Source organism: Cetorhinus maximus, chromosome 13, assembly GCF_964194155.1.
Source record: "Cetorhinus maximus chromosome 13, sCetMax3.hap1.1, whole genome shotgun sequence".
NCBI classification, from domain to species: Eukaryota; Metazoa; Chordata; class Chondrichthyes; order Lamniformes; family Cetorhinidae; genus Cetorhinus; species Cetorhinus maximus.
In genome coordinates this window covers 62,425,858-62,451,381 of record NC_135891.1, presented here as the reverse complement: position 1 = coordinate 62,451,381, position 25,524 = coordinate 62,425,858, and the positions used below count along the sequence as shown (strand labels likewise).

The following is a 25,524-nucleotide window of genomic DNA, read 5'->3' as shown; positions in this document are numbered from 1 at the left end:
AGGGGATTTCAATGCAGCTCCCTGCAGGCTGGAAGTCCGTGTTGTGCACTGCAGGAAGCTTGTTTGCAGTGGTGATGCGTTTTGTCTCCATTACCGATTTGAAGTGCTATTCCGGTGTCCCAGATTGATGACCGGATCCCATGCCAGGCGTGATGGGCATGCTCGGATCCAGTCGCGCCCCCCCACTCTCTCTTTCTCTGAGTGCCTGTGGGCCTTACTGGAGACAGTAAGTGACCACCGTCACATCCTGGTGTCAAGGGATGGCAAGAGGAGGCCACCTCATGTCACCAAGAAAGCCTGGACAGAGGTGGTGACCCCAGTCAGCGGTCATGACGTACGCCAAGCCTGGATTGAGTGCCAAAAAAGGTTCAATGACCTTTAATATTCTGCTAGGTTGAGGACTGATTCCAGTTGGAACCTTGGGTAGATGCCTTTGTGGGTGACAGCACATGTTGGTGCTCAGGGGTGTGAAATGCAGAGCGCAATGTGGCACATCATGTGCCTTGATAGACCATGGGTGGCATGTAGGTCAGGGTGATGAGTGACAATGTGACGGGCGACTGTTCCTGCGTCTTTGGGGTGGGGAGGCTACAATGTGGCAGCATGTTGTGGGGGGGCTAATGGAAGCACTTTTTCCCTTACAGGAGAAGAGTCACAATTCAGTGGAGTGAGGACGGACTGGTGAGGGGGATACCAAACCTGCTGATCCTCAGTCAGGCGGGGGAGCAGGCTTTGGAAATGGCTGCGAGTGTGGAGCCAGGTCTACAATTCAAGGAGAGGCAGGGGTATTGGATGAGGGTAAGAGTCCAATGGAAAGGGAAGAGATTTATGTAGTGTCTCAGAGATATGGGTTGTTGCTTTAAGACTGACAGGTGAAATGCAGTTATTCCCGTTGCTTGTATATTCAAAAGTATTTATTCAGCCAGATGTCCATTCTATTGAGAAAGCAGACTGCGTGCCCTCAGACTTTCATGATGGTCCATGCTGACATTTTTGCTTCCTCCCTCAGATGGCTCATCATCACAACCTCAAAGAGACCCTGAGGAACCCCCACTTAACCTCCGAGGAAGAACAGATGCCAGATGCACCCATGCCACACCCTCTGTCTGCACCAAGCACCAGCACAGATAAAGGCATGTCGGTGAGCATTAGCGTCTCGGATCAGATGGTCATGCACAATGGTGAAGGCACATCGCACTCACATAAGGAGCTGGCAGAGGCCGAGAGTGCCCATGGCGCCGGTAGTTGGAGAGTTGCTGGAGACCAGGACGATACTGAGTCCGAGGCAGATGATGAGCCTCTGGAGTCGTCCATCAGGTGGCAGATGCTGGATGTCCAGCGGGATGTGCAGAAGGATCTGGCGGAGATCCCTGAGAGTCTGCGTGCCATGGTCTCTGTTATAGAGGGGTCCATGCGGAGCGTGAGTACTGCGTTGACCCAGACCTCCGAGCGCACAGCCTCAGAGGGAGTGGTGACTCTGATGGAGAGGCAGCTCCAGGAACTCAATCAGGTGTTTCTAGAGTTGCGTTCAGACCTGCAAGCCCACACACTGGCAGTGACCTCAGCTGGGCACTGCCAGTCTGAGAAGTGGATGAGGCACCTAGTAACTCTGCTAGGTGCCCGTCCATCAACGGTGAGCAGTGATTTTCAAACCAGCCTCATGCTGGTGGACACCCTGCAGCTCATACCTGCAGGATCCTCTCAGGCTGATGTGAATGGTGGCAGCAGCTCCTCCGCCCCTCTGCCAGTGACTGTCACATCTGATGGCACCATGATGACTGAGGAGTGCCCAGCCTTGGCACTGGACTCTGCCACTCAGGCAGGGCCTGCACAAGCCCTGGCAACCAGAGAACAGCCACCAAGGTCATCAAGGCCGACAGGGCCTCAGAGTCAGCAGGCTGCCTCCAATCCAGCTGCCAATGTGGAGGGCAAGTGGGGTGGGGGCACCAATACGTAGCATTCGCAAACAGAAGTGTAAGTCACTATATCACAAAAGGGTTGTCATGAGTGGTTTGTGTTTTGTTGGCGTGTGTGCACTGGTTAATTTGTACATTTGGCTTCATTATAAAAATTCCTCATGTGCAATGACATTCATGTGCCTCATGCTTACAATAGGGAATAGGCCTGGGAGTTGCATGTGACACAGAGGGAGGGCTGAAAGCTTTATTTCAGAGGTTGGACCTTGACTTAAGGCTGACAGGATTGCCTTATCAGGAGAGGTGCCGTTTCCCATGCCATCGCCTTACTCCATGATTTGGATGCCTCGCCGAATGTCCTCCGAATCAAGTCTCCTCTGGCTCCTCCTCAGACCCAGCACTTGAGTCGTCCTCTGCAGCCTGTGGAGCAGGATTGCTGTCTTCATCCTCCAATGGGTCCCCCTTTGACAGAGCCAGATTGTACAGTGTGCAGCAGACAACAACAATAAGGGAGACATGCTCAGGAGAATAGTGAAGTGACCCCCTGAGCGGTCCAGGCAGCGGGACTTCATCTTGAGTCAGTCTAATGTCCTTTCAATCACTGTCCTTGTGGAGGCATGACTACGATTATAGTTCTTCTTGGCTTCTGCCCTTGGGCATCTCAGTGGGGTCATGAGCCACCTTTTCCCCCAGGATCCAACCATCCAAGCGAGCTGGAGCAATGTAGAGCCTTGATGGAAGTGATGGGGGATGTAGGCATCATGGCAGCTTCCTGGATGCCTGGCACAGACCTGCAATATCTGACTGTTGTGGCCACACACAATCTGCACGTTTAGGGAGTGGATCCTCTTTCTATTGCTGCTGGCACCTTTATTGGCACATACGTACAGTGAAATCCGGCAACTGCAGCGAAGCCTTTGGCTCACTCAGCCTGGCTGGCCTCGTCGATCTAGAAGTGAATGAAGGTGCTGACCCTTCAGAACAGAGCGTCAGTGACCAGCTTGATGCAGCTGTGGGCAGCGATTGAGAGACACCACATAGATCTCCCACTGACCCCTGGAAAGAACCTGAGGTGTTAAAGTTCAGGGCCACTGTCACCTTAAGATCTACTGGCGTAGGGTGGCCACATACACAGTCGGAGGCCATTTCTGGACCAATAATCTCCCTGGAGAGGCGGAGCCTTCTTCGGCACTGAACCTCAGTCATGTCCAGGCAGCAGGAACACTGCCTGTAGACTCAGTCTGCTGGATAATGGCACCTTCTCCGGGCCCTTCTGCCTTGCATTTCCTGCATCCCTTCTGGCTATGCCTCCCCATCCATGGGTCCCACTCTGGGGCGCTGCCTGTGGGCAACTGGCCTCCTCTGTCTTCTAGCCCTCTCCTCCTCTGAGGAGGAGGTCCCTCCAGCAGAGTAGACAATCCCCACTTCTGAGCTGATGTTTCTGCACTAAAGGGATTTATTGGCTGAAGGCCTCTACAAATACTAACAAAGCAGAGAGTTCTCCAGAACAGCACAAAAATACCAGAAGCTGTCAATAAACCAGCTCCAAACCACTCACAACCAAAATCATAACTACTCACCTTTGCATCTGCCTGTGTGCCTTTAATCCCGCCCTGGATGTAGGATCCATGAAAGCCGTGGCTGAGTGCCTTGTCTGCCGAGTGTATGAGTGCACGGGCCACTCAAACTTGCTGTCAATTACCATATATATCACCTTAATTAGACCTTTCACTGTTGGTGGGTGCACTCCCGATTCCTGCGGGCGCCCGCTGACCGGAATATCGCGAAGCAGCACGAGGATGTTGGGACACCCTCCCGATGTCATCGCACCCCCATTTCACAAATGATCAGGACTGCCGTGTGTCTGCGCTGTGAGCGTAAACTCCTGGCCTATATGTCAGTGATTATTTTTAGAATCTTATTTTCTCTTCCCATTTTCTCCCTGCCCCTGAAGGCCCTGACTTTCGCTCAGTTTCAATTCCATGAAGCAAAAAGAAAGACTTGCATTTAAATAGGACCTTTCACAGCTTATGACGCCCCCAAAGTGCTTGACATCTACTTTTAAACTGTAATCACTGTTGTAAAGTAGGAAACGCAGGAGTCAATTTGCCCATTGCAAGGCCCCACAAACAGTAATGATACATTAAAAAAAGACTTTCATTTATATAGCACCTTTTTGACCACCAGACTTCTCCAAGCATTTTACAGCCAATCAGGTACTTTTGAAGCAAAATATTGCAGATGCTGGAAATCTGAAACAAAAACAGAAAATGCTGGAAAAACTCGGCAGGTCTGACAGCATCTGTGGAGAGAGAAACAGAGTTGACCTTTCAAGTCAGTATGAACCTTGCTCTGAAGAAGGGTCATACAGACTGGAAACATCAACTCCGTTTCTCTCTCCACAGATGCTGTCAGATCTGCTGAGTTTTTCCAGCATTTTCTGTTTTTGTTTCAGGTATTTTTGAAGTGTAGTCGCGGCTGTGACGTAAGCAATCAATTTGCACACAGAAAATTCTCACAAACAGCAATTTGACAAAGACCAATCAGTTTTTGTGATGCTGATTGAAGAATAAATATTGGCCAGGGCACTGGGGATAACCCCCTAGCTCTTATTTGAAATAATGCCGTGGGGTTTTCCAGGCCCACCTGAGAGAACAGGTGAAGCCTTGGTTTAACATCACTTCCAAAAGGTAGATCCTGCATCATCAGCGTTAAAAGAACTGATTTAACCACATACCAGTGAAACAGACAAAGACCGCTACCATTTAAATAAGTGTGTAATAAACATAAAAACTATGCAGAGTGGGAGGACCAAACCTATCAACACTAGTGACTGTCAGAAGGTGTTGGTTATAAACCCATTCAAACAACTCCAGCTAACTTTATTTTTAAAAGAGACGTCTATCACCATAGTAAGATGTTCAAACCAAATTAAATTAATGTTGTTTCTCGTGAGTGAAACTTGGCAGGGCTGTGTAAGTGTGTAGGGCCTCAGCAGCCACTTCTTGAGCCACATTGGTGAAGGACATGAATTTACACCCTTGATCCCCCCCCACATAATGAGTCCCTGAGTTCATCTTGCCATTGCAAATGCTTTCTTCATGTGGCTGGTCATAGGGTCAGCAAGTGCCAGATTGCTCGCCTGCTGCCTCAGCTCAGGAACAGTGCCCAGTACAGGGAGGATCATGAAAAGGAGAAAAATGAATATATATATATAAATCATTTAATTTGGCCATGCACTTCCTGTCCAAAGACTTTATTTCCTGTTGATATTTAGTCAGAGTTTTCTGTCAGTATATCCCATGTAAATTAACATGTCAATATTTCCCATTCAATTTTGCTATGTCAACTGTCATAATGTAGTTGCAGGCTCCAGCCACTAGCTGCTTCCGTGTGGTGCGTCTCCATAAGAAATCCTTCTCATTGACAAGGCCCGGGAGAGGTGGGTGCATAACATGCAAAGCCCGGGGCCCCGGGCTCAACTCACAGCTCTTACTTTACTGGCAGCAGTATCCCTCTGTGCAGACGGCCATATCCCCAGGCCTCACTGAATGCACATTCTGACTCTGAAATCTGGCCGCTGTCCCGAATTTGACAGAGCACCTGGACACAGCATCCTATTTGGCAGCCTTCAGGGAAAGCTACTCTACAGGCGCATTAGTTCCAGTGACCACCCAGCGCCCCTCCTCCACCTCGATCAGCATGGGTGCAGGTAGGTCACGAATAGTGACCCCCTCACCCCCCCCCCCCCCCCCCACTGTAGGAATCCACAGAACCCCATTTTGAGCCCAGCTTGTTGGAGGAACAAAAAAGAAGCGATTAGTTTGAAGCTGCTGAAAGGGAGAAAAATCAGCTTGAATTCCCAGGAGTGTAGATTAATTAGGCTCCAATGATGGGGCAGAAATTGTAAGGAGAGAATCGCTTGATCATTTAAAAGTTAATTACAAATTTAGCTTAGTACTTAAAGTGGAAGCTTTTTTTAATTACATTGTATAAAATAATATATTATAACATCCTGACAGTTGGCAGTAGTATTAACAAAGTACTGGAGAAAGTGGGACAGGAGATGATTTGAGACTGAGAAACAAAAAAAGCTTAAGCTGGTCCCTGCACAAATCACAGGAGAGGGTAGAAAGGTCAGCCACATTCTTGTTGTACAATGTTGCAGTTCAAGGAGATAGATTCCCAGCCACCAGTGACTTGAATGGGACCAGGATCTGGAAATGATCCCATTCTAAGTCCAGGAGAGGATGAAAACCCAGGCTGAAAAGCAACCCGCTTCCGGCCCCCACTTTGGAATGAATTCCACTGAGGCCAGCTTGGAGGGGCACTGCCTCAGGCTTACACAAGGTATGTATTAGTTAAACCCAACCCCTTAGCTTGGCCCCAATGCCCCCCTGTCCCTTCCCTGGTGACCAGGACTTGGGGCCTAGTCTGTCTCTCTCTAGCTCTGCTTCTTAAGCAAAAAGGCAAAAAAGGCTTTATTAGTTAGCTCTGTTGCTTGGCACTTTTTAATGGTCATTTTTATTAATTACTCTTTTTTAAATTACCGATTTATTGCTTTGACATTGATTTTCTCTTTGTTCAGGAAATTGTTCATGTTTTCTTCATACCTTAACTTTTTTTTGAAATTAATATTTAATGTTGTGCCAATCTGACCTCAGGCAGCTGCTGTTGGGTTTCTTGCTGAAGGGGAATGAGAGGCTCACAGGAAGTCTGATTGCTTTTTGGAGGGGCTGGCAAAAGGGCTTATTTACGCTCCAATTGAAATGGGGTGTCTGATGATATCTGTGCAGAGGGAAAGAGGTCAGTGACCCTTCGTCAGAACTTGTGCAGATCCTGGACCTAAAGCAAGTGACTCTCTTTCTCTTTCCACAGACGCTGCTTGACCTGCTGTGTATTTCCAGCATCTGTTTATATTTCAAATTTTCAGCATCTGCAGTACTTTTCTCTCCTATTATATGCTGGATTTGTAAGTGTGGTTAGTTTAAATTTAAAATGAGAAAATATTTATCACTCAATGCAAAATGTGATTTTTCTGTTAACAAAGCCTACATGTGGATAGAAATAGCATATTATTGTAGGTGAATTGGTTAATGTTAATTTACTGGAAGGTTTTGCCATTTTTAAACTTGCAAGTGAAACCAGGAGTCATGGACCAATTGAGTGTATCACTGTTAGTTCAAGGTATTCTCATTTGTACGTGGGACTGTTGTTTGTGGTGCTTGTGAGGTTCAAGGATGTTGCTGTCTGGGTATTGCACAGGGCCAGGTTCAAAGAAGCAAAGCTGGTTGCATAACATGAATGAGCAAGTTGTGTGTAATTAACTTACAAAGCTGTGGTTGTAAAGTGTATCATATGAACCTAAACTTTCAATGGGCTTTATAAATAGAAGCATAGAGTACAAAAGCCAAGAAGTTTTGCTGAACCTATATAAAACAGTTCAACCCCACTGCAGCTATGATTCCCTATTCTGAGTGCTGGGAGGGCGTGAAGGCTTTGTTTAAGGTTCAGAAGCGATTCACTAGAATGGCTTCAGGGATGAGGGATTACAGAGAAGCTGGGGTTGTTCTCCTTAGAGCCATGAAGCCTGAAAGACCTTGATGGAGGTGTATAAAACTATGAAGGGTTTAGATAGAATCGATAGAAACTGTTTCCAATGGCTGACGGGTTGCTAATCAGACGGCCCAGATTTAACTTCATTTAAGTTGATTGACGAGCCAGAGGCAACATGAGAAAAAACCTTTACATGAAGAGTAGTTAGGATTTGGGATGTGTTCCCTCCCTGATGTTGTGGTGGATACCGATTCAAATTAGTGTTCAAAAGAAAATTGGGTAAATACTTGGAGAAAAAAATTTTAGGGAAATAGCAGGAGTTGGGGGGCAGTGGTAGGATTGACTGGATTTCTCTTCAAGAACTGATGCATTCGAAGGGCTAAATAGCCTCCTTCTGCGCTGCACTATTCTATCCTGTAGGACCCAAAGAGTATTATGAAGGCACATGACAGAAGCTGTCAAGGGTTAAAGTGAGGGTGGGTTGGTGGTGAAATAAGGAGCCCAGAACAGGAGAAGGACCAGGGCCCATGGTTTCTCTCCCTGGCCCTGCTCATTGACTGACAAGGCGCAGTGGTGGAGCCATTTTGCAAGTAACATTTTAAAAGATTCCCCGATGAGTAAATAGATCAATGAGTGGAGGGTACTAAGACACACAGAGCAGAAACTCCCAGGTGATCTGCATTGAGCTATCTAATCTTATTCTAGCAATAAGAGATTTCAACAACTGACCTCAGTGTCTCTGAGGCATGGGAAGGGGGTGGGGCTGTAATTCCCAGTGCAGGGATGAAACAGGTAATAATTGTCCCTTCTCATCATTGCTCTGTGGAAAAAAGATTGTGGACATGGAAATTGGGTGGAGGCAGGACAGGACTTGACTCTGTCGACCTCCTTAAGGGAATATAGCCTGCCGAACTGGTCCAGGTTGCCAGGCCAAGGTTGGGGCATTTGCCTACTCGCCAAAGGACAGTTGGCATCTGTTGAGCTGTAAGTCCCCCAGTAGGTCAAAGAGCTTGAATTTATAAAGCGCCTGTCATGGCCTTGGGACGTCCCAAAGCAGTTTACAACCAATGAAGTACCTTTGAGGTGGGAAATGCAGCCTTCACAGTAAGGTCCCATAAACAGCAAGGTGATAACAGCCAGATAACCTGTTTTAGTGATGTTAGCTAAGGGATAAATATTGTCGAGCACACTGAGCAGAACTCCCCCTGTTTTTTTTTTCAAAATGATGCCTTGGCATATTCATTTTCCAGAAAGGGCAGATGGAGCCAAGGTTTAATGTCTCATCTGAAAGACAGCACCTCTGACAGTTGCGCACTCCCTCAGCATTGCACTAGAGTCTTCGTCTAGGATTTTAAATTGAAGTCTCTGGGTGGGTGGCATCTACACACAAGGTGAAAGAATCAACACATTCCCAGCGGAGAATCAAATATGTACAAAAGTCACTTACGCAAAATACTGTGGCTGCTGGAGGCGAAAGCAATAAATGCATGCAACACTCAGCAGACCAGGCAGCATCTTTAGTCAAACAAATACTTCATCAGATAAAAGCAAAATACCGTGGATGCTGGAAATCTGAAACAAAAACAAAAATAGCTGGAAAAACTCAGCAGGTCTGACAGCATCTGTGGAGAGGGATACAGTTGACTTTTCGAGTCCATATGACCCTTCAACAGAACTAAGACATATAGAAATGAGATGAAATATAAGTTGGTGGTAGCCCCCCACCCCCTTCTACCAGCTTATATTTCATCTCATTTCTATGTCTTAGTTCTGTTGAAGGGTCATATGGACTCGAAAAGTCAACTGTATCCCTCTCCACAGATGCTGTCAGACCTGCTGAGTTTTTCCAGGTATTTTTGTTTTTGTTCTAGATTTCCAGCATCCGCAGTATTTTGCTTTTACCTGACGAAATGCTTCATCAGAACTGAATGAATCTTTCTCTGTTCTCCCCTTTCCCCTGGTTTTGCACTTGTAAACCCTTCTATGTCCCAGTTCTGATGAAAAACTGACTCCCAACCTCTAGACAAGTGCTTAACTCTGGGAGAGAGTGAGACTCATGATACTCTTCAAGTTGTGTAAGGAACAAGCCGCCCCCTCGCCTTTGCTGATTCCGCCTTCCGCCAAACAGACGAGTTATTCCAGGTTGTTGACGGGAATCGATAGACGCTGTGCCCAGTCTGACCTGGCACCACCATCCTCCCTCAGCCCGTGCCAAACCCTGGGCGTTGTGTTAAGCATTCATTTCAGTTATTTTTTGATACAAAGTGATCGCGGGACAAACTCCGGTGACTGAGATGCCATCCGGACAATCACAGGGATCAGATCAGCGGGGAATAGGACTGAATGCAGAATGAAATTGCTGCAGTATCTCTGGCTGCTCATTCAGGCGATTCAGGTTGATTTGTTTTGTGTTCCTAGGGGGAGATTGCTGAATAACAGGTGTTGGGTTTTTTTTTGGTTTGTTTGCGGGGCTTTTGTTTGGCATTAATAATAATATTTGAGAGGCAATGTGCGGGTGGACAGTAACTGTGTATCCGGTAGTGAGAAACCTGGATGCAAATGAAGTCCTGTAAAAGGAAGTGAGCTTCAAAATGTGTCCACAGAAGCAGAAAATACGGAGCATGATTTCATGCATACACAAACTCAGGGACATTTCGACGGAATATGGGGGCGGCGATTTCGTGTAATTTTATCTTTCTCAAAAAAATAGTCTAAGCATTCCGGCGGGGGAGGAATGTGCAGCCGCGGAGGGCTCCTGAGTTTGGCTCCCAGTTAGGAGAGTGGGAACTGGGTTAGACTTTAGTTGCAGGCCTATTATGGGTGACAGGCTGTTTTATAAATAAACCCCCAGTGTATGTTGCCAGGGTTGATTACAGTGAAATGACATCGTTACACGGGAATGTGATCACTGGGAGAGTTAGAGGCTTCCAAATTCTGGAATTCTGTAAATCAGTGACCTTGATTATATTTCAATGTTTGTTTTCAGCCGTGTGTTCCATTTAATCTCTAACCCTCTTTATAAAACCTGATTCAGAGGAATCTCTATGTTAGATGTAGGCCGGAGATGTGTGGAAATGCAATTGGGAGAGGGGAGGTGTTTTTTACTCATGTTGGCACTGTAGTCGAGGCGGGTGTGTGTGAGAGAGATAGGAATGACTTTAATGTATAAAGCACGTTTCACAGCCTCAGGGCGTCCCAAAGCATTTTACAGCCACTGAAGAGTCGCTATGGGGTGAATGCTGTGATGTAGGAAATGGAGCAGCCATATTTGTGCACAGCAAGCTCACAAACAGCAATGTGATCATGGCCAGATAATCTGCTTTGGTGGACATGAGGAAAAGGAGCAGGAGTAGGCCACTCGGCTCCTGGAGCCTGCTCTGTCATTCAGTAAGATCATGATTGATCTGATTAAATATTGCCCAGAACACTGGGAAGGAGGCTAGGAATGTGGCAAATTGGGAATCTAGTACAAAAAAAATGAGGACATAATTTGAGTGAAATGACTTCGAATTCAGAGGAGCGAATGCTGACGTTAACATTAGTTGAAAATGTGGCTTTTGTACTTTGGGGCCTGGAGGTGGTTAGTTGAGTTATGTTGGCAGAGACAGGAGGTGAAGATGCTTGGGCAGTGAAATCTGGTGGAGCAGGTTAACAGGAAGCAAATGTGCCAGAGGAATGCATGTTTCATTTATGGTATTTAAAACACGTATATTTAAATGTGGTAATAGAATTTTTCAAATTTGCAATGCTAAGCCTCTATGCGTTTATAGTAATATGTTCTGGTTCCCACATAATTTAACAGGCCAAATCCCTGTAAAGTACAGATGCAATATAATTAATTTCTTCATTCAGTCGTTTGGTACTACAGAACTGAAGTATTGCTGAAAAAAGAGACTTTTTTGTCAAAGCTTTTTGTCTTGCACTCATCAGGACAATTCAGAAATTACCAATGTTGGGGAAACAACAAATTTATACCATATGAGAGGAGAGTGCTGATTGGTTGGCAAGTGGACTCTGATTGGTAGAGGCGTTGCCATGGAGAATGCACTAGCTGATGGTGACTGATGAAAAGCTCCAATAAAATGTCTCTTTTTTTCAGCAACACTTAATTTCTTCAATGTGGTAACATCTGTGAAACATGATTTTCTGCGGGGGAGCTGGAAATGACAAAATCAATGTTAAAATTGCAAGATTACAAAATATAAACGAACAATTTACAAATCTGCTGGTGTTTCACTGCTGTAGTAATTGTTGAGTCTATTTTGCTCCAAGTGGATTATCTGTAGTGTTTGGGTTATTACATCTTTGTAGAAATCGACAATATGGTCACTATATCTTCAACACAATGGGCTGCTTCAGTTGCTGCAAGTTACTAGCAAATTGCCCATGGGGGTGGTGAATCGTTTTCTCTATATGTATGGAAGAAACACTTCATAAACATACTCCACAGAGCTACTTAATGGCCAGAACCTGCAATTACAGTACAGTAGGAGTATTGGAATAGCAATTTACAATGGCAAATTGACAGAAAAATGTGACCAAAAGATCTTTGTTAGAAGAATTGCTTGTGGGCAGGAATTTGGTGCCCTACGTAAGATTTTTTAATATATCTGCATATATATATGCATATATATTATATATATTTAATACATATATATATATTTAAGGGGATAAAAACAAAAAGCTAAAAGGGGAGGTGGCTGTGGTCTGTTAGCTATGTTACTGGACTTGTAATTTAGAGGCCTAGGCTAATGCTCTGGGGAACAAAGGCTCAAAACCCACCACGGCAGCTCGTGGAATTTAATTTCAATTAATAATCTGGAAATGAAGAGCTAGTCTCAGTAATAGTGACCAGGAAACCATTGTCGGTTGTTGTAAAAACCCATCTGGTTCACTAATGCCCTTTAGGGAAGAAAATCTGCCATCCTTACCTGGTCTGGCCTACATGTGACTCCAGACTCAGCAATGTGGTTCATTCTTAAATGCCCTCTGAAATAGCATGGCAAGGCACTCAGTTCAAGGGCAATTAGGGATGGACAACAAATGCTGGACTTGCCAGCGATGCCCTCATCCCATTAAAAAAGGCACAAATTATGCATGTGCTTTTCTTTATCATGATCACTCACTAAATGCCTGTGTACACAGTCATTACTGCTGTGTAAGCATGTCCAATAGAATTTTCAAGATATTGAATAAGAGCCAGTGGAGCTTTGTGTTCAATGTTAATTTAATGTTTCATTTTATTTCCATTATCGTTTCTTCCCTCTTTCAACCTTCAGTTTCTGTCACAACCTCCTCTATATTCCAAGCCTTTGCCACTATCTCAGATTGAATTAGACCATTTGCATACCTGATATTCTGTTTAACCTTGGGCTAAGTTTCCAACCCTGCCCCCTCTCCCCATTATTAGGACCGTCTGCTTCCACCTCAGCCACATTGCCTGTCTTGTCCCCAGCTCCCCTCATACATAGTCTTGTCATCTTCAAATTCCACATGGGTAAGTTTGACTTTGGGTGATAGTGTAAAATGGGTCACATTGGATCAATCACCTTTTATACATCTTTTCTAATTTTCCATTGTGGAAAATTAAAATCAGGAGAGATTTTAGGCTTCTTGATCTGTTATCACCTAATTTACACTATCACCCAAGGCCAAAATTATCCAATACTATTCTGGATCTCTCCAATTTGGCCTCTCATCCTCCACATATTTCACCTTGTTCAAAACTCTTGTAAACATTGTTTTCCTCCCTCACCCATCACCCTTCCCCATTCTTGCTGAACTTCAGTAGCTCCCTCTCCCTTCTATGCAATAAATTTTGAATCTTCGCCCTAAATCCCTCCATGACACAACACTGTGTTCCTCTGATGTAAGGCCTTGGGTGTGCCCCTCCCCTTCATCTCATCAACAATGGCAGGGCCTTCACCCTCCTGGGTCCTACCTGTGGAATTCTATCTCTAAACATTTCTGCCTCTCTCTATGTTCACACTAAAAAACCTCTCCAAAGCCTGTCTCTTCAACCAAGCTTTTGCCCAATGATCTTAATCTCTCCTTTCCAGGATCAGTGCCAGTTTGTCCATGCACTTATTCTGTGAAGTGCCAATGGGTTTTTATTTAATGTTAAATGCAATCTATAAATGGAGTCTGTCTTGGTGAGCAAAGCAAACATGCAAGTGTTCCATAACCAGTCACTAGGTGTACACAAGAGTGGACCAAGGAGCACTGTGGTCTGTAAAGTGCCAACCAAAACTAGAAATTCAGAATGCAAGAATTCATGGTCTGGATCCTATGTCCTACCAGTGTTGGGGAGTGATGGGCAAGGGAGGGCTTAGTGTTGGATGTTGGAGCAATAATGCAGCACCAATCTGACACCCGGTACTGACAGCGGTATTTAGAAATTTTACAAAATCATGAATAGCAGCACATATTCATTTCAAGTTGCATCATCAGTTTCATAATGCTAAAAGATTGGCTGGTCAAAAAAAATTGTGCCAACTGAAAATCAGTACGTGCCCACAGAAAACTTTAGAAAAGAAATCCCATGCCTTCTATCCTCCTCCTGAATTTTGGAATTTTGGAAATGCAAAAAGCATTGTGCTCATTGGTCTCACATCCCACTGCACTCTCAGTGTATCTACTTATTTTGGCATGTCATAGGTAAACTACATTTCAGCTTTCACAGAAACATTGAGTTGCAGAATGCACACTAAAATACTGGTAAAAATCATGGCATTTCATAAAATAAAAATGTAATGTAGCTCACCTTAAAGCAGTGGCTCTGACCACAGGTCTATATTGTGAGTTGCATTCAAGATGTTTTTTTCAAAATTTTCCTGGGGTTGCACTAGCTTCTGTGAACCGATTTGTCAGCTTTTGTCAGGTTTCTAATTAGTTACATATCTCTTGTTCATATCTTAAGAGCAGTCTCCCTGTGGAGTAAGTCCCACTCCTCTATGTCCATTGGTTGTTGATCACCTCCAGCACCCACTCCCGCTGACCAAGCAGCCTGGCTGCAGCTATTATGGTACTTCAATCATCAGCAATATGGTAATCAAATACCCATTTTGTACTGCATGTGATCGGTTATTATCTTTCTTGTTGATGTACCTGCCATGGCTCAGTGAGGATGCCCTTACCTCTGAGTCAGAAAGTTGTGGCTTCAAGTCCAACCCCAGAGACTTGAGCATATAATTGAGGCTGATAATTCAGTGTAGCGGTAAGGGAGATTGGTATTGTCGAAGGCACTGTCCTTTGGATGAGTCATTAAACTGAGTTCCTAGTTCTCCCTCTCAGATGTATGTGAAAGATTCCATGGTGCTAGTCTGAAGAAGAACAGGCTCCACTATCTGCGCGAACATCTATTTCTCAACCAACATCACTAGAACAGATCACCTGATCATCTACCTTTCTGCTGTTTGTCATTGTGCACAAGGTGGCTGCTGTGTTTCCTACATTACAACAGCGACTGCATTTCAAAATATCTTATTGGGTGTGTAGCACTTTGGGACATTATGTAAGCTGCTGTATAAATGCAAGTTCTTTCATGCCAACATATTAATTTGTGAACTGTGACTCAGTGTCTATTAAACTATTGTGCAATATGGTGTAGTAATTGTGCAGTTTACCAAAGGAGCATCAACGAGGATATAGTATTAACAATAGTCAGCCATCAGGTGGGACAAAATCCACAGAGGAAATGGGCATTGGACAGGAAGTGTCACTCTGATACCTGGCCTCAGGCCCAGCTTGGGGTTCAGTCATGAAAGATAGAGGAGATGAGGAAGAGAAGGTGTGTCCAGTGTTGGGAAATCTGTACAATAAATAACCAGCAGTATTTTATTTTATATATATATATATATATATATAGGTTTCCATTAGTCACTGGCAGGGAAGCTCTTTTAAGAAACCTCTCTCTACCCGAAACAAGGGCCTGATTCTTTGTTACGACCTCCCTCGCCAGTGCCATCTTTTCACTGCCCACCCCTCCGCAATCACTTCTACTATTAGCCACTCTGGTCTAAGCTGCTGTGCCTTTACCCCACTGCTGCTCCACCCCTGAGAATTATGGTGGAATCATCCCAGATTTGCACTAAGTGCGGTAGCGAGCGGGAAAAAAGACGTTTTACCCGTCAGTCGCAATGGCGGCTTCTCATGCTGTATCATCCCAATCATGTCTCACTAATTTTGCATTCCTGGGAAACATGCCATTTCGATTGCGGGCGGGTGGGCTCTCATTTGCCCGTCATGCCATCACCTCGCCACTTCATCACGCCAGGCACCATATTTAAAGTGCAACCACATGCATACATTTCAGTGCTTCCAGCCAAGGACTGCTGCATGGAAGACATGGCTCCGAAAGGCAAGAAGACTGCAGCTCCTTGGTTTAATGACACATCCTATGAGTGCCTTTTGGACTCAGTGGAGGCAAGTCATGACGTCCTCTACCTCCGCTCTGGGTGAACACCAGCCATCAAGGTCACCAATCCGGCTTGGTAGGCGGTGGCAATAGTGGTCAGCGCCAATGCCCTGCAAAAGAGGGCAGCCACCCAGTGCCGCTACAGGATGAATGGTCTCATCCGTTCCGCCAAGGTAATTCACTCTTCTCATCGCTCTCAATTCACACACTCTCAAACCCATCACCCATCCACAGGGATCTCACACCTCAAGGGACAACACCGCTAACTCACACACACCCTCACATCTCCATCAGGCTCATATCCTCTGGAGCTCACATCCTCATCCCGTCCATAACTCCGCTCACCACAGAAACATTCCACGCAGTGCCATATGTCCTGTTCACACTCTCTCCATCTGTTTTCATGCAGGAGAAGCTGGCTCACATCAGCAGGGAGAGGTCCCAGACCAGGGGTGGAGTGGCCCACATTAGACCCCTCAATCATTTTGAGGAGTGTGCCATCGCGCTTACTGCTGAGGACATGAACTGTGCCTGAGGTGACGGTGAGGTCGGCGACGAACACCCTCATGAGGATCCCGCACCATATCATCCCTCTCTCAACGCAACTGTGAGTGCTCTCTCTCCTGCTTTTGACACTGCTGCCATGCACAAATTATCTCTACTTTGGTTCACAGGGAGCTCTGCCAAGTGACTGACACCCTCAGCCAGCCAGTCCCTCAGCTCCATCCAGGTCCACATCTCCAGCCAAGAGGACACCTCCTCCATTGAAGGGAAATAAGCAGCCTGGAAGTCCCATCACAGTGCTTACCCACACCCTGCACCAGTGCAGAGACACACACCTTGGTGGGATCTAGATCTAGAGCAGGCTCAGCTTCACAATCTGGTGGTCACCTCATGGACACATGTCCGCAGCAGGAGGAGACAGGTTCAGCCGAGTTCCCCAGCACTCGGAGGACTGCTGGGGAAGAGGCATCTGTGAGGTCCGGGTCAGATGACAAGCCTCTGGATTTGGCCTTCCTACTTATCCTGACTCCTTCCTCCAGCCTTACTTCTTCCTCCAACCTTACCCCTTCCCCTTTCCTGAATCCTTCCTCCATCTTTACTCCTTCCCCTCTCTGGAATCCTTCCTTCCCCCTTACACCTACCTCCCCAGTTGCCCCCGTCTTCTCCCCCTTCACTCCCTCCTCCCCCACACTCCCTCCCCCTCCCAACCTCAACCCCCCTGACACTTCATTCCCCCCCTCCTAACCTCACTCCCCCTGACAACTTAGTTCTCCCCCTCTCAACCTTACCACCTGACACACCTCTTCCTCTCCCAGTCGATCTTAGACCTTCCTCTCTCATCCCCCACCCCGGGACATCTTCCTCTCCCAAACACAGCTGGACCTTCCTCTCCACCCCCTCGACCATCATCCATTGTGAGCAGACCCTCAACGGTGACTTTCCACCTTCCGTGAGCTGCTTCACAGCAGAGCCATGACCAGGAGAATCCATCCAGCATGCCACGGACGTTCCTCCAGGGTCCTGTTGCTGTCGGGCTCCAGCATCTTCTGCTCCTCGGGTGTCTGCGATGTGAGCAAGGCCCTGAAGGTAAGTCCCAACTTCTGCACATCACACTTGTCAAGGCGTGTTTTGCACTGATACGGGCGGATGATCCAGCGGGGGCGGGGATGAGTCTGGCAGGCTGGCCTTATAATGATATGTTGGTGTATTACAATGAGGTTCCTGATATCCGGCGACGGGAAATGCGGCCCACCATTGACGGGCTGAGCGGACGACTGTAAACTGGTTTCACAATGTCGTGAAACTGGTTTTTGGTCTTCTCGCCATATAGTCCACTCACGCCTCTGGACACACCCAATGCAAGCGGGCACGGAAAATCCTGTCCATGGTATCATCAGTCCTGATATATTTCAAGTTCAATTCATTAGAAATGAGACTGGAACGACAAAGGAAGATAAGCCAAGTTTATGCAACTGGTTCTCAGAAGTTAATCCTTTAAGGTCCAATATCATTTTAGTGAATCTGCATTGGTCTCCAAGGTCAGTATACCTTCCCTGAGGCACCAAAATTGAACACAGCGTTCGATGAGGTCTGACCACGCTCTGTACAACTGGAGCTTCACTTCATCAGTTTTGTATTCCAGCACTCCTGGGTTAAAATTCTACACTCCATGAGCCTTTGTGCTTACTTTAGCCTTTCCCCCTACCCCTCCTTTGAGCAACCCTCTTTCCTCCCTTTTAAGGTCTTCATTGTCTCCTGCCCTCCCAATCAGCACTCTAGGGCCGGGCTTTTATGTGGACCCGAGAAGAGTGCTGGGAAGTGAGAAGGGGTGGAGAAATCAGAGGAATTTTACCAGCTATGGGGAAGGTGGTGGATGGCCCTCCTGCCCTTAGGCCAATTGAGGCCCTTAAGTGGCCAATTAAGTGGCGGCTGAGCCTTTGCCATCCGGAGAGACCACCAGATATACAATGGCGGCCTTCTTTGGGCTTGGGGTGGGGGTGCCTCTCCTGATTGGAGCCCCTGGCCCATGCAGAGCCCCGCGGCACCAAGGCCCTTTCGGTAGCATCCCCACCCCCATCCTCCTGAATGAACCCCCCTGCCCGCCCATGCCTACTTGAATGGCTGTGGCGAGCCTGACTCCACTTACCTAGCTTCCAGGCCCTCCATTGCTGTTGCCGCTGCCTGGTTGCAGTCCCAGCAATGGCCACCTCTCCTGGTGGTGCTGCTGGGACTACGGAGCTGCTGGCTGTCCAGTTGGCCAGCAACTCTTGGGGTTGGCCTCATCTCTTAAAGGATTGGGAGCCCCAACTGCACGTAGTTAATTTTCTGCTGCACATGAAATTGGGTCAGGTTCCTTAACTGGTGGAGGAGGTGTTGTCCCCGACCTTCCAGCCAGTGGATAGGGTCGCCGCTGCCCCATAAAATCCCGGGCTAAGTGTCTCCAAGTGTTAAGCTCCCCCTTTTCCTCCTCCAGTTTCTAGACTAAGCGATTCCTCATCTTCAGTGATTTTATTATCCTGACTTCCCTTGCTCCTTCTCCTGAACTCACCACTTGCTTCTCTTACCTAAACTTCTCCCTTTCTTTCTCTGCATACTCTGTAAACTTCCCTATCCATTTTCAGGGTATTCCATCCCCCACAGCATCTCTCGGGTGGGCTCTCTACTCCTGAACACTGGCAAGGCTGCCTCTGGCTACTTCCTTGTATCCTTCATCACCCACATCCACCTACCAATTTTCTTCTGCATCTGTCCCTGGAAAAAAAACTCTCCCCATGTTATTTACAGTTATATTCTCAAACTCTGTACAGCCTCACCACAAAGTCTCGGCAGCTGTTGATTTGATCAATCGCTCCACCTTTGAATTCCCAGCAAAACTTTCACTGTTTCCCCTCTCAGTCATTTCTCTGGTACAGAGCCCATCTTCACTTCAAGTCTAAGGAGAGTGAATGTGAGCGTACTTGGTGCACAATTGACTTACCCATCCAGAACCAGATTTGACTCAACCACATCAAGCTTTCCTGAGCCTTCATCTCCAAGATGGACCATCCATTCAGCTGTGGCTGCTGCTTCCCTCTTTCCCTTACCTGCCAAGTCAAACTCCCATATTCCTTTTTTCAACCCCAGCCCTGAATTTTCAGATATCCATAGTTTCTCTGCATCAGCTCATCTCATCCATTAGACCCATCTCCTGCTCCGACTGCATTCCCAATAATCTCTTGATCACTCAACTTCCCTCCCTGGCCCCCATGCTCATTGACATTGTAAATGGTTCTGTCTCCTCAGGCACTGTCCCCCTAGTTTTTCAAAACCACTATTATCACCCACTTCTCCAAAATCCTACCCTTCACACTTCTGTTCTTCCTATCAATAGCCCTATCTCTGGCCTCCTGTCCCTCCAAGGTCCTGAAGGTCTGGGTTCCCTCCCAGATCTATGCTCAGCTTTCCCACAACTCACAACTTGAATCTCTCCACACTGGTCAATCTTGTCACTGGTCCCAATCCCTGTGGCCGTGACCATGGTGCACTAACCCACCTCACCCTTTTGACCCGCCTGCAGCCTTTTACACTGTCAATCACATGATTCTCCTTCAAGACAACTCCTCCATTGCCTAACTCCATGAGATTGCCCTTGTTTGATTATAGTCTTCCCTATCTGTTCGTAGCAATGATCTCTCTTCTCAACCCGGCAATGATTCTCTGGAGAGGCTCAAGGAGCTAGCCTTGGTCCTCTCTCTCTCTTCCTAAGCTGTTCTTGGCAACAGTACCCATGTACCTGGGGTCAACACATACACTGATGATGCCGAACTCTGCCTCTCTTGATCCGACCATTGCCTCTGTGCTGTTAGAGTGCTCATCGACATCTAGTCTTGGAAATTCTGTAACTTTCTCCAGCTAAACACAGGGAGTGCTAAAAAGTTAGTTAAGGAAAAAGTGGGACCTATCAGAGATGAAGATGGAAACTTGTGCGTAGATGCAGAGGCTGTGGGAAGGGTTTTGAATGGATATATTGTCTCCGTGTTTACAAAGGAAAGGGAGGATGTAGATATAGTAGTCCAGGAGGAACACTGTGAGATATTGAACTGGATAGTCATAAAGATACAGGAAGTACTCAAAGGGTTGAAATTCTTGAAAGTTGATAAGTCACCAGGCCAGATGGATTGTTTCCGAGGCTGCTGAAGGAAGTCAGGGAGGAGATAGCAGATGCTCTGAGGATGATTTTCCAATCTTCACTAGATACAGGGGAGGTACCGGAGGACTGGAGAAATGCAAACGTAGTTCCATTGTTTAAAAAGGGATCAAAGGAAATGCCAAACAATTATAGGCCAGTTAGCCTTACATCGGTGGTGAGCAAATTAGTAGAATCAATCCTGAGAGATAGGATTAACTGTCATGTGGAAAGGCATGGACTAGTCAAGGATGGTCAGCATGGATTTGTTAAAGAAAGGTCTTGCCTCACAAATTTGATTGAATTCTTTGAGGAAGTGACAAGAAGGGTTGATGAAGGTAGTGCGGTGGATGTTGTGTACATGGATTTTAGCAAGGCATTTGACAAGGTCCCACATGGCAGATTGGTCAGGAAAGTAAAAGCCCATGGGATTCAGGGTAGTGTGGCAAACTGGATAAATGGTTGGCTCTGTAACAGGAAACAAACGGTAATGGTCGATGGATGCCCTTGCGAATGGAAAGTTGTCACAAGTGATGTTCCACAGAGTTTGGTGTTGGGACCCTTGCTGTTTGTGTTATATATTAACGACTTGTTTGCCTTGTTAGAGAATTCTAGAACCAGGGAACATAGATTCAAGATAAGTGGCAGAAGGTGTAGGGGGGACATGAGGAAGAACTTTTTTACGCAGAGGGTAGTGGGTGTCTGGAATTCGCTGCCCAAGTTGGTGGTAGAGGCAGATACTTTAAACTCTTTTAAAAAGTACCTGGATCTGCACCTAAAGTGCTGTAAGCTGCAGGGCTATGGGCCGGGTGCAGGAAGGTGGGATTAGAAAGGGCACCTGGGTGTTCTCAGGCTGGCATGGACAAGATGGGCCGAATGGCCTCCTTCTATGCTGTAACTTTTCTATAGTTCTATGGAAGACCAAAGCCACTGTCTTTGGCCCTTGTCACAAGACCAGAAACAACTTTTGGCGAAGATATCCTCTTGCATACTGCGTTGGTAATAGAATGTTATCATTTATTGTGAGGGGAATTGATTACAAAAGTAGGGAGGTTATGCTTCAGTTATACAGGGCACTGGTGAGACCATCTGAAGTATTGGGTACAGTACTGATCTCCTTAATAAAGAAAGGTGTAAATGCATTAGAAGCAGTTCAGAGAAGGTTTACTAGATTAATATCAGGAATAGGTGGGTTGTTTTATGAGGAAAGGTTGGATAGGTTAAGCTTGTATCCACTGGAATTTAGAAGAGTAAAAGGCAGCTTAATTGAAACCTTTAAGACAGGATGGATGTGGAGAGGATGTTTCCTCTTGTGGGAGAATCTAGAACTAGGGGTCACTGTTTAAAAATAAGGGGTCACTCATTTAAGACAGAGATGAGGAGAAATTTTTTCTCTCAGAGGGTCATGAGTCTTTGGCATTCCCTTCTTCAAAAGACGGTGGAAGCAGAGTCTTTGAATATTTTTAAGGCAGAGCTAGATAGATTCTTGGTTAACAAAGGGGTAAAAATTGGCAGGAATGTGGAGTTGAGTTTATATTCAGATCAGCCATGATCTTATTGAATGGCGGAGCAGACTTGAGGGGCCGATTGGCCTACTCCTTCTCCTAATTTGTATGTTCATATTTCGTGTGGTAGAGGGTGATACCATGTGCACAACTCTGGTGAAATTATTGTCTTGCATACTGTGTTGATAGTGGGTAATACCGTGTGCACAGAACATTCACGTCCTATGCAGGGGCGTTCAGCAGTTCTGAAAACCTCTCATTTCCTTCTGATATGAGTCTGTAACCACTGCAAGATTAGGCTATGAGATAATTGATCACCTGCAAAATCCACTTCTCCCTTCAACATGTTCACCTTGAGGGAACCGACCTCGGCAGCTAACTTCAATCTTTGAAATGTTTACAGTTGGAGTTGAGCTTCAGCACACCATGGAACTCATTGGCTGTGATGGAATGTTCAGTAACAAGCAACGACACAGATCAGTGATGTGATTTCGAAGAAACTTCCCCACTAGTTTTATTGTGGGAAACTGGGGTTAGTTGCGGTGATCAGCCACATGATTGTGGGTGATGTAGAAACAACAAAAGCTGCTCCTCGTCCCCAACTATACCTAATGTTAATATGTACCAAATAATCACTATAATCAGAATAACCAGTATAATCATCTTAACAAAGGATTAATCGGCATTATCAATTTGACACTAAATAAGCAGGTAAATCATGTTAACAAGGAATAACTAACATAATCATTTTAAAAAAGGAATAATGGGGTCTAAGTTTAACATTGTCGTACCCATTCATTGCACCCATTTTACAGGTCGAAATCAGGTGCGATGGTAACCACTTTAGGAGAGGCCCACGTCTGACCTGCACAATCCAGTCATTGGTAAATTGGTTGGGGCCTTTTTTTAAGATGGCCGCAGATGAGGGCAGGCCTCATTCCATTTTTAAAATTAAGTCCCTATGCTATTTCAGATCTGGATTGTTAAACTCATATGCCTGAGTGAAACATTGTGATGTCTAAATGTTGGTGTTTCTGGATCACTTTGGTCTCTAAAGCAGGCAGATGGGACCTCAGTCTTAACGTATCATCCTCCAACAGTGCAATGTTCCTTCCCCACTGCACTGACACGTCAGCCCTAAGGCCGCTTAAAAAAAAAGGCCACAAAATTTTCACTTTGCCACTTTAGTTTGGAGTTGAAAGCTCCCTCTGCATCCATTGTGGGTTGCTGTCAGCCTGCCCTTGACACCCCGCCATCCCCCAATCTCCCAGAGACACCTAGGCCACTTGGTGGGGCGTAAACTTGGAAAAGGCCCTGAGCGAGAAGCCTGATTGTGAGGTTGTCCCTCATAGCTCACCTGAATTATTCTGATAAGGCCTCACAATAGATTTAGTTCAGGCCCATCATTTTCTGCATAATGCCACAGGAATCCTGGCCAGTTTGAGCTATAAAAGGCATTTAAATATGAATCACTGCTAATTAAGAATTCATAATCGTTTTAACAAGAGAATAATCATTTTTTAGTGGTGGTTGTGCCATCAGGGCCATTTAAAAAAATTAAACCTTTAGCAAACATTTTCAGCCACTTCAACATCCTTTGCCTGTTTTTGGTTTTTCTGTTGAATTTACTTGTTTTGAGCAGAGAGAATGTTTTTTGAGTAAGTTGTGGTTAATGATGATGTCAGTGTGGAAGGGAGAGAGCTACCACCAAGCCACAATTGGCACTTTGCTGACATAACAATGGTCACTGTGTTTCAAACTAATTAATAGTATCTTGTACTTCAGGATGTTTCTGAGAGATATAATGAGTATAATGAGTAAATTCGATGCAATCTATCTTGTTAATATGTCTGACAGTGGGCTGGATTGATTTGATTCACTCACTGCTGATTCAGGGGCAGCAATTCCCTCAGAGGCTGATTTGATTCGGTGGACTGAAGACCAGTTTCACACAACAAAGTCAGAATTGTCTTTTTAGAAAGTTTTTGCTGTAGAACATCAGTTGATAGTGACAGGTGACCAGGAGGCTCCACTCTACAATCCAAGGGTAAATGATCCACTTTCACGAAAAAACACTTCAAAGTAGAGATTAGCTCCTCCAAACCCCCAAATCTCCCCCAGGATGTGTGGCACAGGTTCAGAGGGGCACTAAAAATACAGAATTGTGGAATGTACCCCCAACATGCAGCATATGCGGCTGCTGCTCTTTTTATAATGGTGGGTACCTGTGTCCCATTTTGGAGAGGCTGGACACTTCATTATAACATTTAAATCAGTGAAGTTGGGAGCTGTGTTTTATAAATTTAACTGCTGCCAGCTGGGTTTTCCAGACTTCTGGAAGCCTAGCAGCTAAATGGAGATGGGCGCGGCCAGATCAAGAAGGTAGTTTCTCTTTGGAGCATTCTTTGTGGGTCAGGAGGATCAGCCAACACCTACACCCTCCACTCCACTCTCTTACCTCCTGCCCAGCAATCAGTCAGCAGCCCCCTCCATCAAGCTGCATTCTGTAGTTTTCTGCCTCAGTATGGACAAAATCTCTCACATTAACTCCAGTCATTTTTAAAATTCTTTCGCGGGATGTAGGCTTCGCTGGCTAGGCCAGCATTTTATTGCCCATCCCTAATTGCCCTTGAGAAGGTGGTGGTGAGCTGCCTTCTTGAACTGTTGCAATCCATGTGGTGTAGCTACACCCACAGTGCTGTTATGGAGGGAGTTTCAGGGTTTTGACCCAGCGACAGTGAAGGAACGGCAACATATTTCCAAGTCAGGATGGTGAGTGACTTGGAGGGGAACTTCCAGGTGGTGGTGTTCCCATGTATCTGCTGCCCTTGTCCTTCTATGTGGCAGAGGTGGCGGGTTTGGAAGGTGCTGACTAAGGAGCCTTGGTGAATTCCTGCAGTGCATCTTGTAGTTGGTACACACTGCTGCAAGTATGCATCAGTGGTGGAGGAAGTGAATGTTTGTGGATGGGGTGCCAATCTGGCGGGCTGCTTTGTCCTGGGTAATGTTGAGCTTCTTGAGTGTTGTGGGAGCTGCACTCATCCAGGCAAGTGGAGAGTATTCTATCACACTCCTGACTTGTGCCTTGTAGATGGTGGACATGCTTTGGGGAGTCAGGAGGTGAGTTATTTGTCACAAAATTTCCAGCCTCTAAACTGCTCGTGTAGCCACAGTATTTATATGGCTAGCCCAGTTCAGTTTCTGGTCAATGGTGATCCTCAGGATGTTTATAGTGGGGGATTCAACGATGGTAATGCTATTGATATGTCAAGGGGGGATGGTTGGATTCTCTCGTGTTGGAGATGGTCATTGCCTGGCACTTGTGTGGTGCGAATGTAACTTACCACTTATCAGCTCAAGCCTCAATATTGTCCGGGTCATGCTGCATATGGACATGGACTGCTTCAGTATCTGAGGAGTCACAAATGATGTTGAACATTGTGTAACCATCAGCGAACATCC

General features: G+C 46.0%; 1 protein-coding gene and 1 long non-coding RNA gene across 3 annotated transcripts in view; one reads left to right on the top strand and one right to left on the bottom strand.

Annotated features, from left to right (window-relative positions):
• Window positions 1-25,524, bottom strand: part of LOC144689199 (uncharacterized) — an 81,068-nt gene that overhangs the window by 13,807 nt on the left and 41,737 nt on the right. The gene's annotated exons all lie outside the window — the stretch shown is intronic.
• The window catches only part of LOC144688632 (tumor necrosis factor receptor superfamily member 5-like), a 56,215-nt gene continuing 40,274 nt past the window's right edge, over window positions 9,584-25,524 (top strand). For both annotated transcript variants that reach the window (XM_078555432.1, XM_078555430.1), the window contains exon 1: window positions 9,584-9,867. In XM_078555432.1, coding sequence (XP_078411558.1) covers window positions 9,823-9,867 — 45 coding nt within the window. In that variant the 5' untranslated portion in view covers window positions 9,584-9,822. The remainder of the gene's footprint in view (window positions 9,868-25,524) is intronic.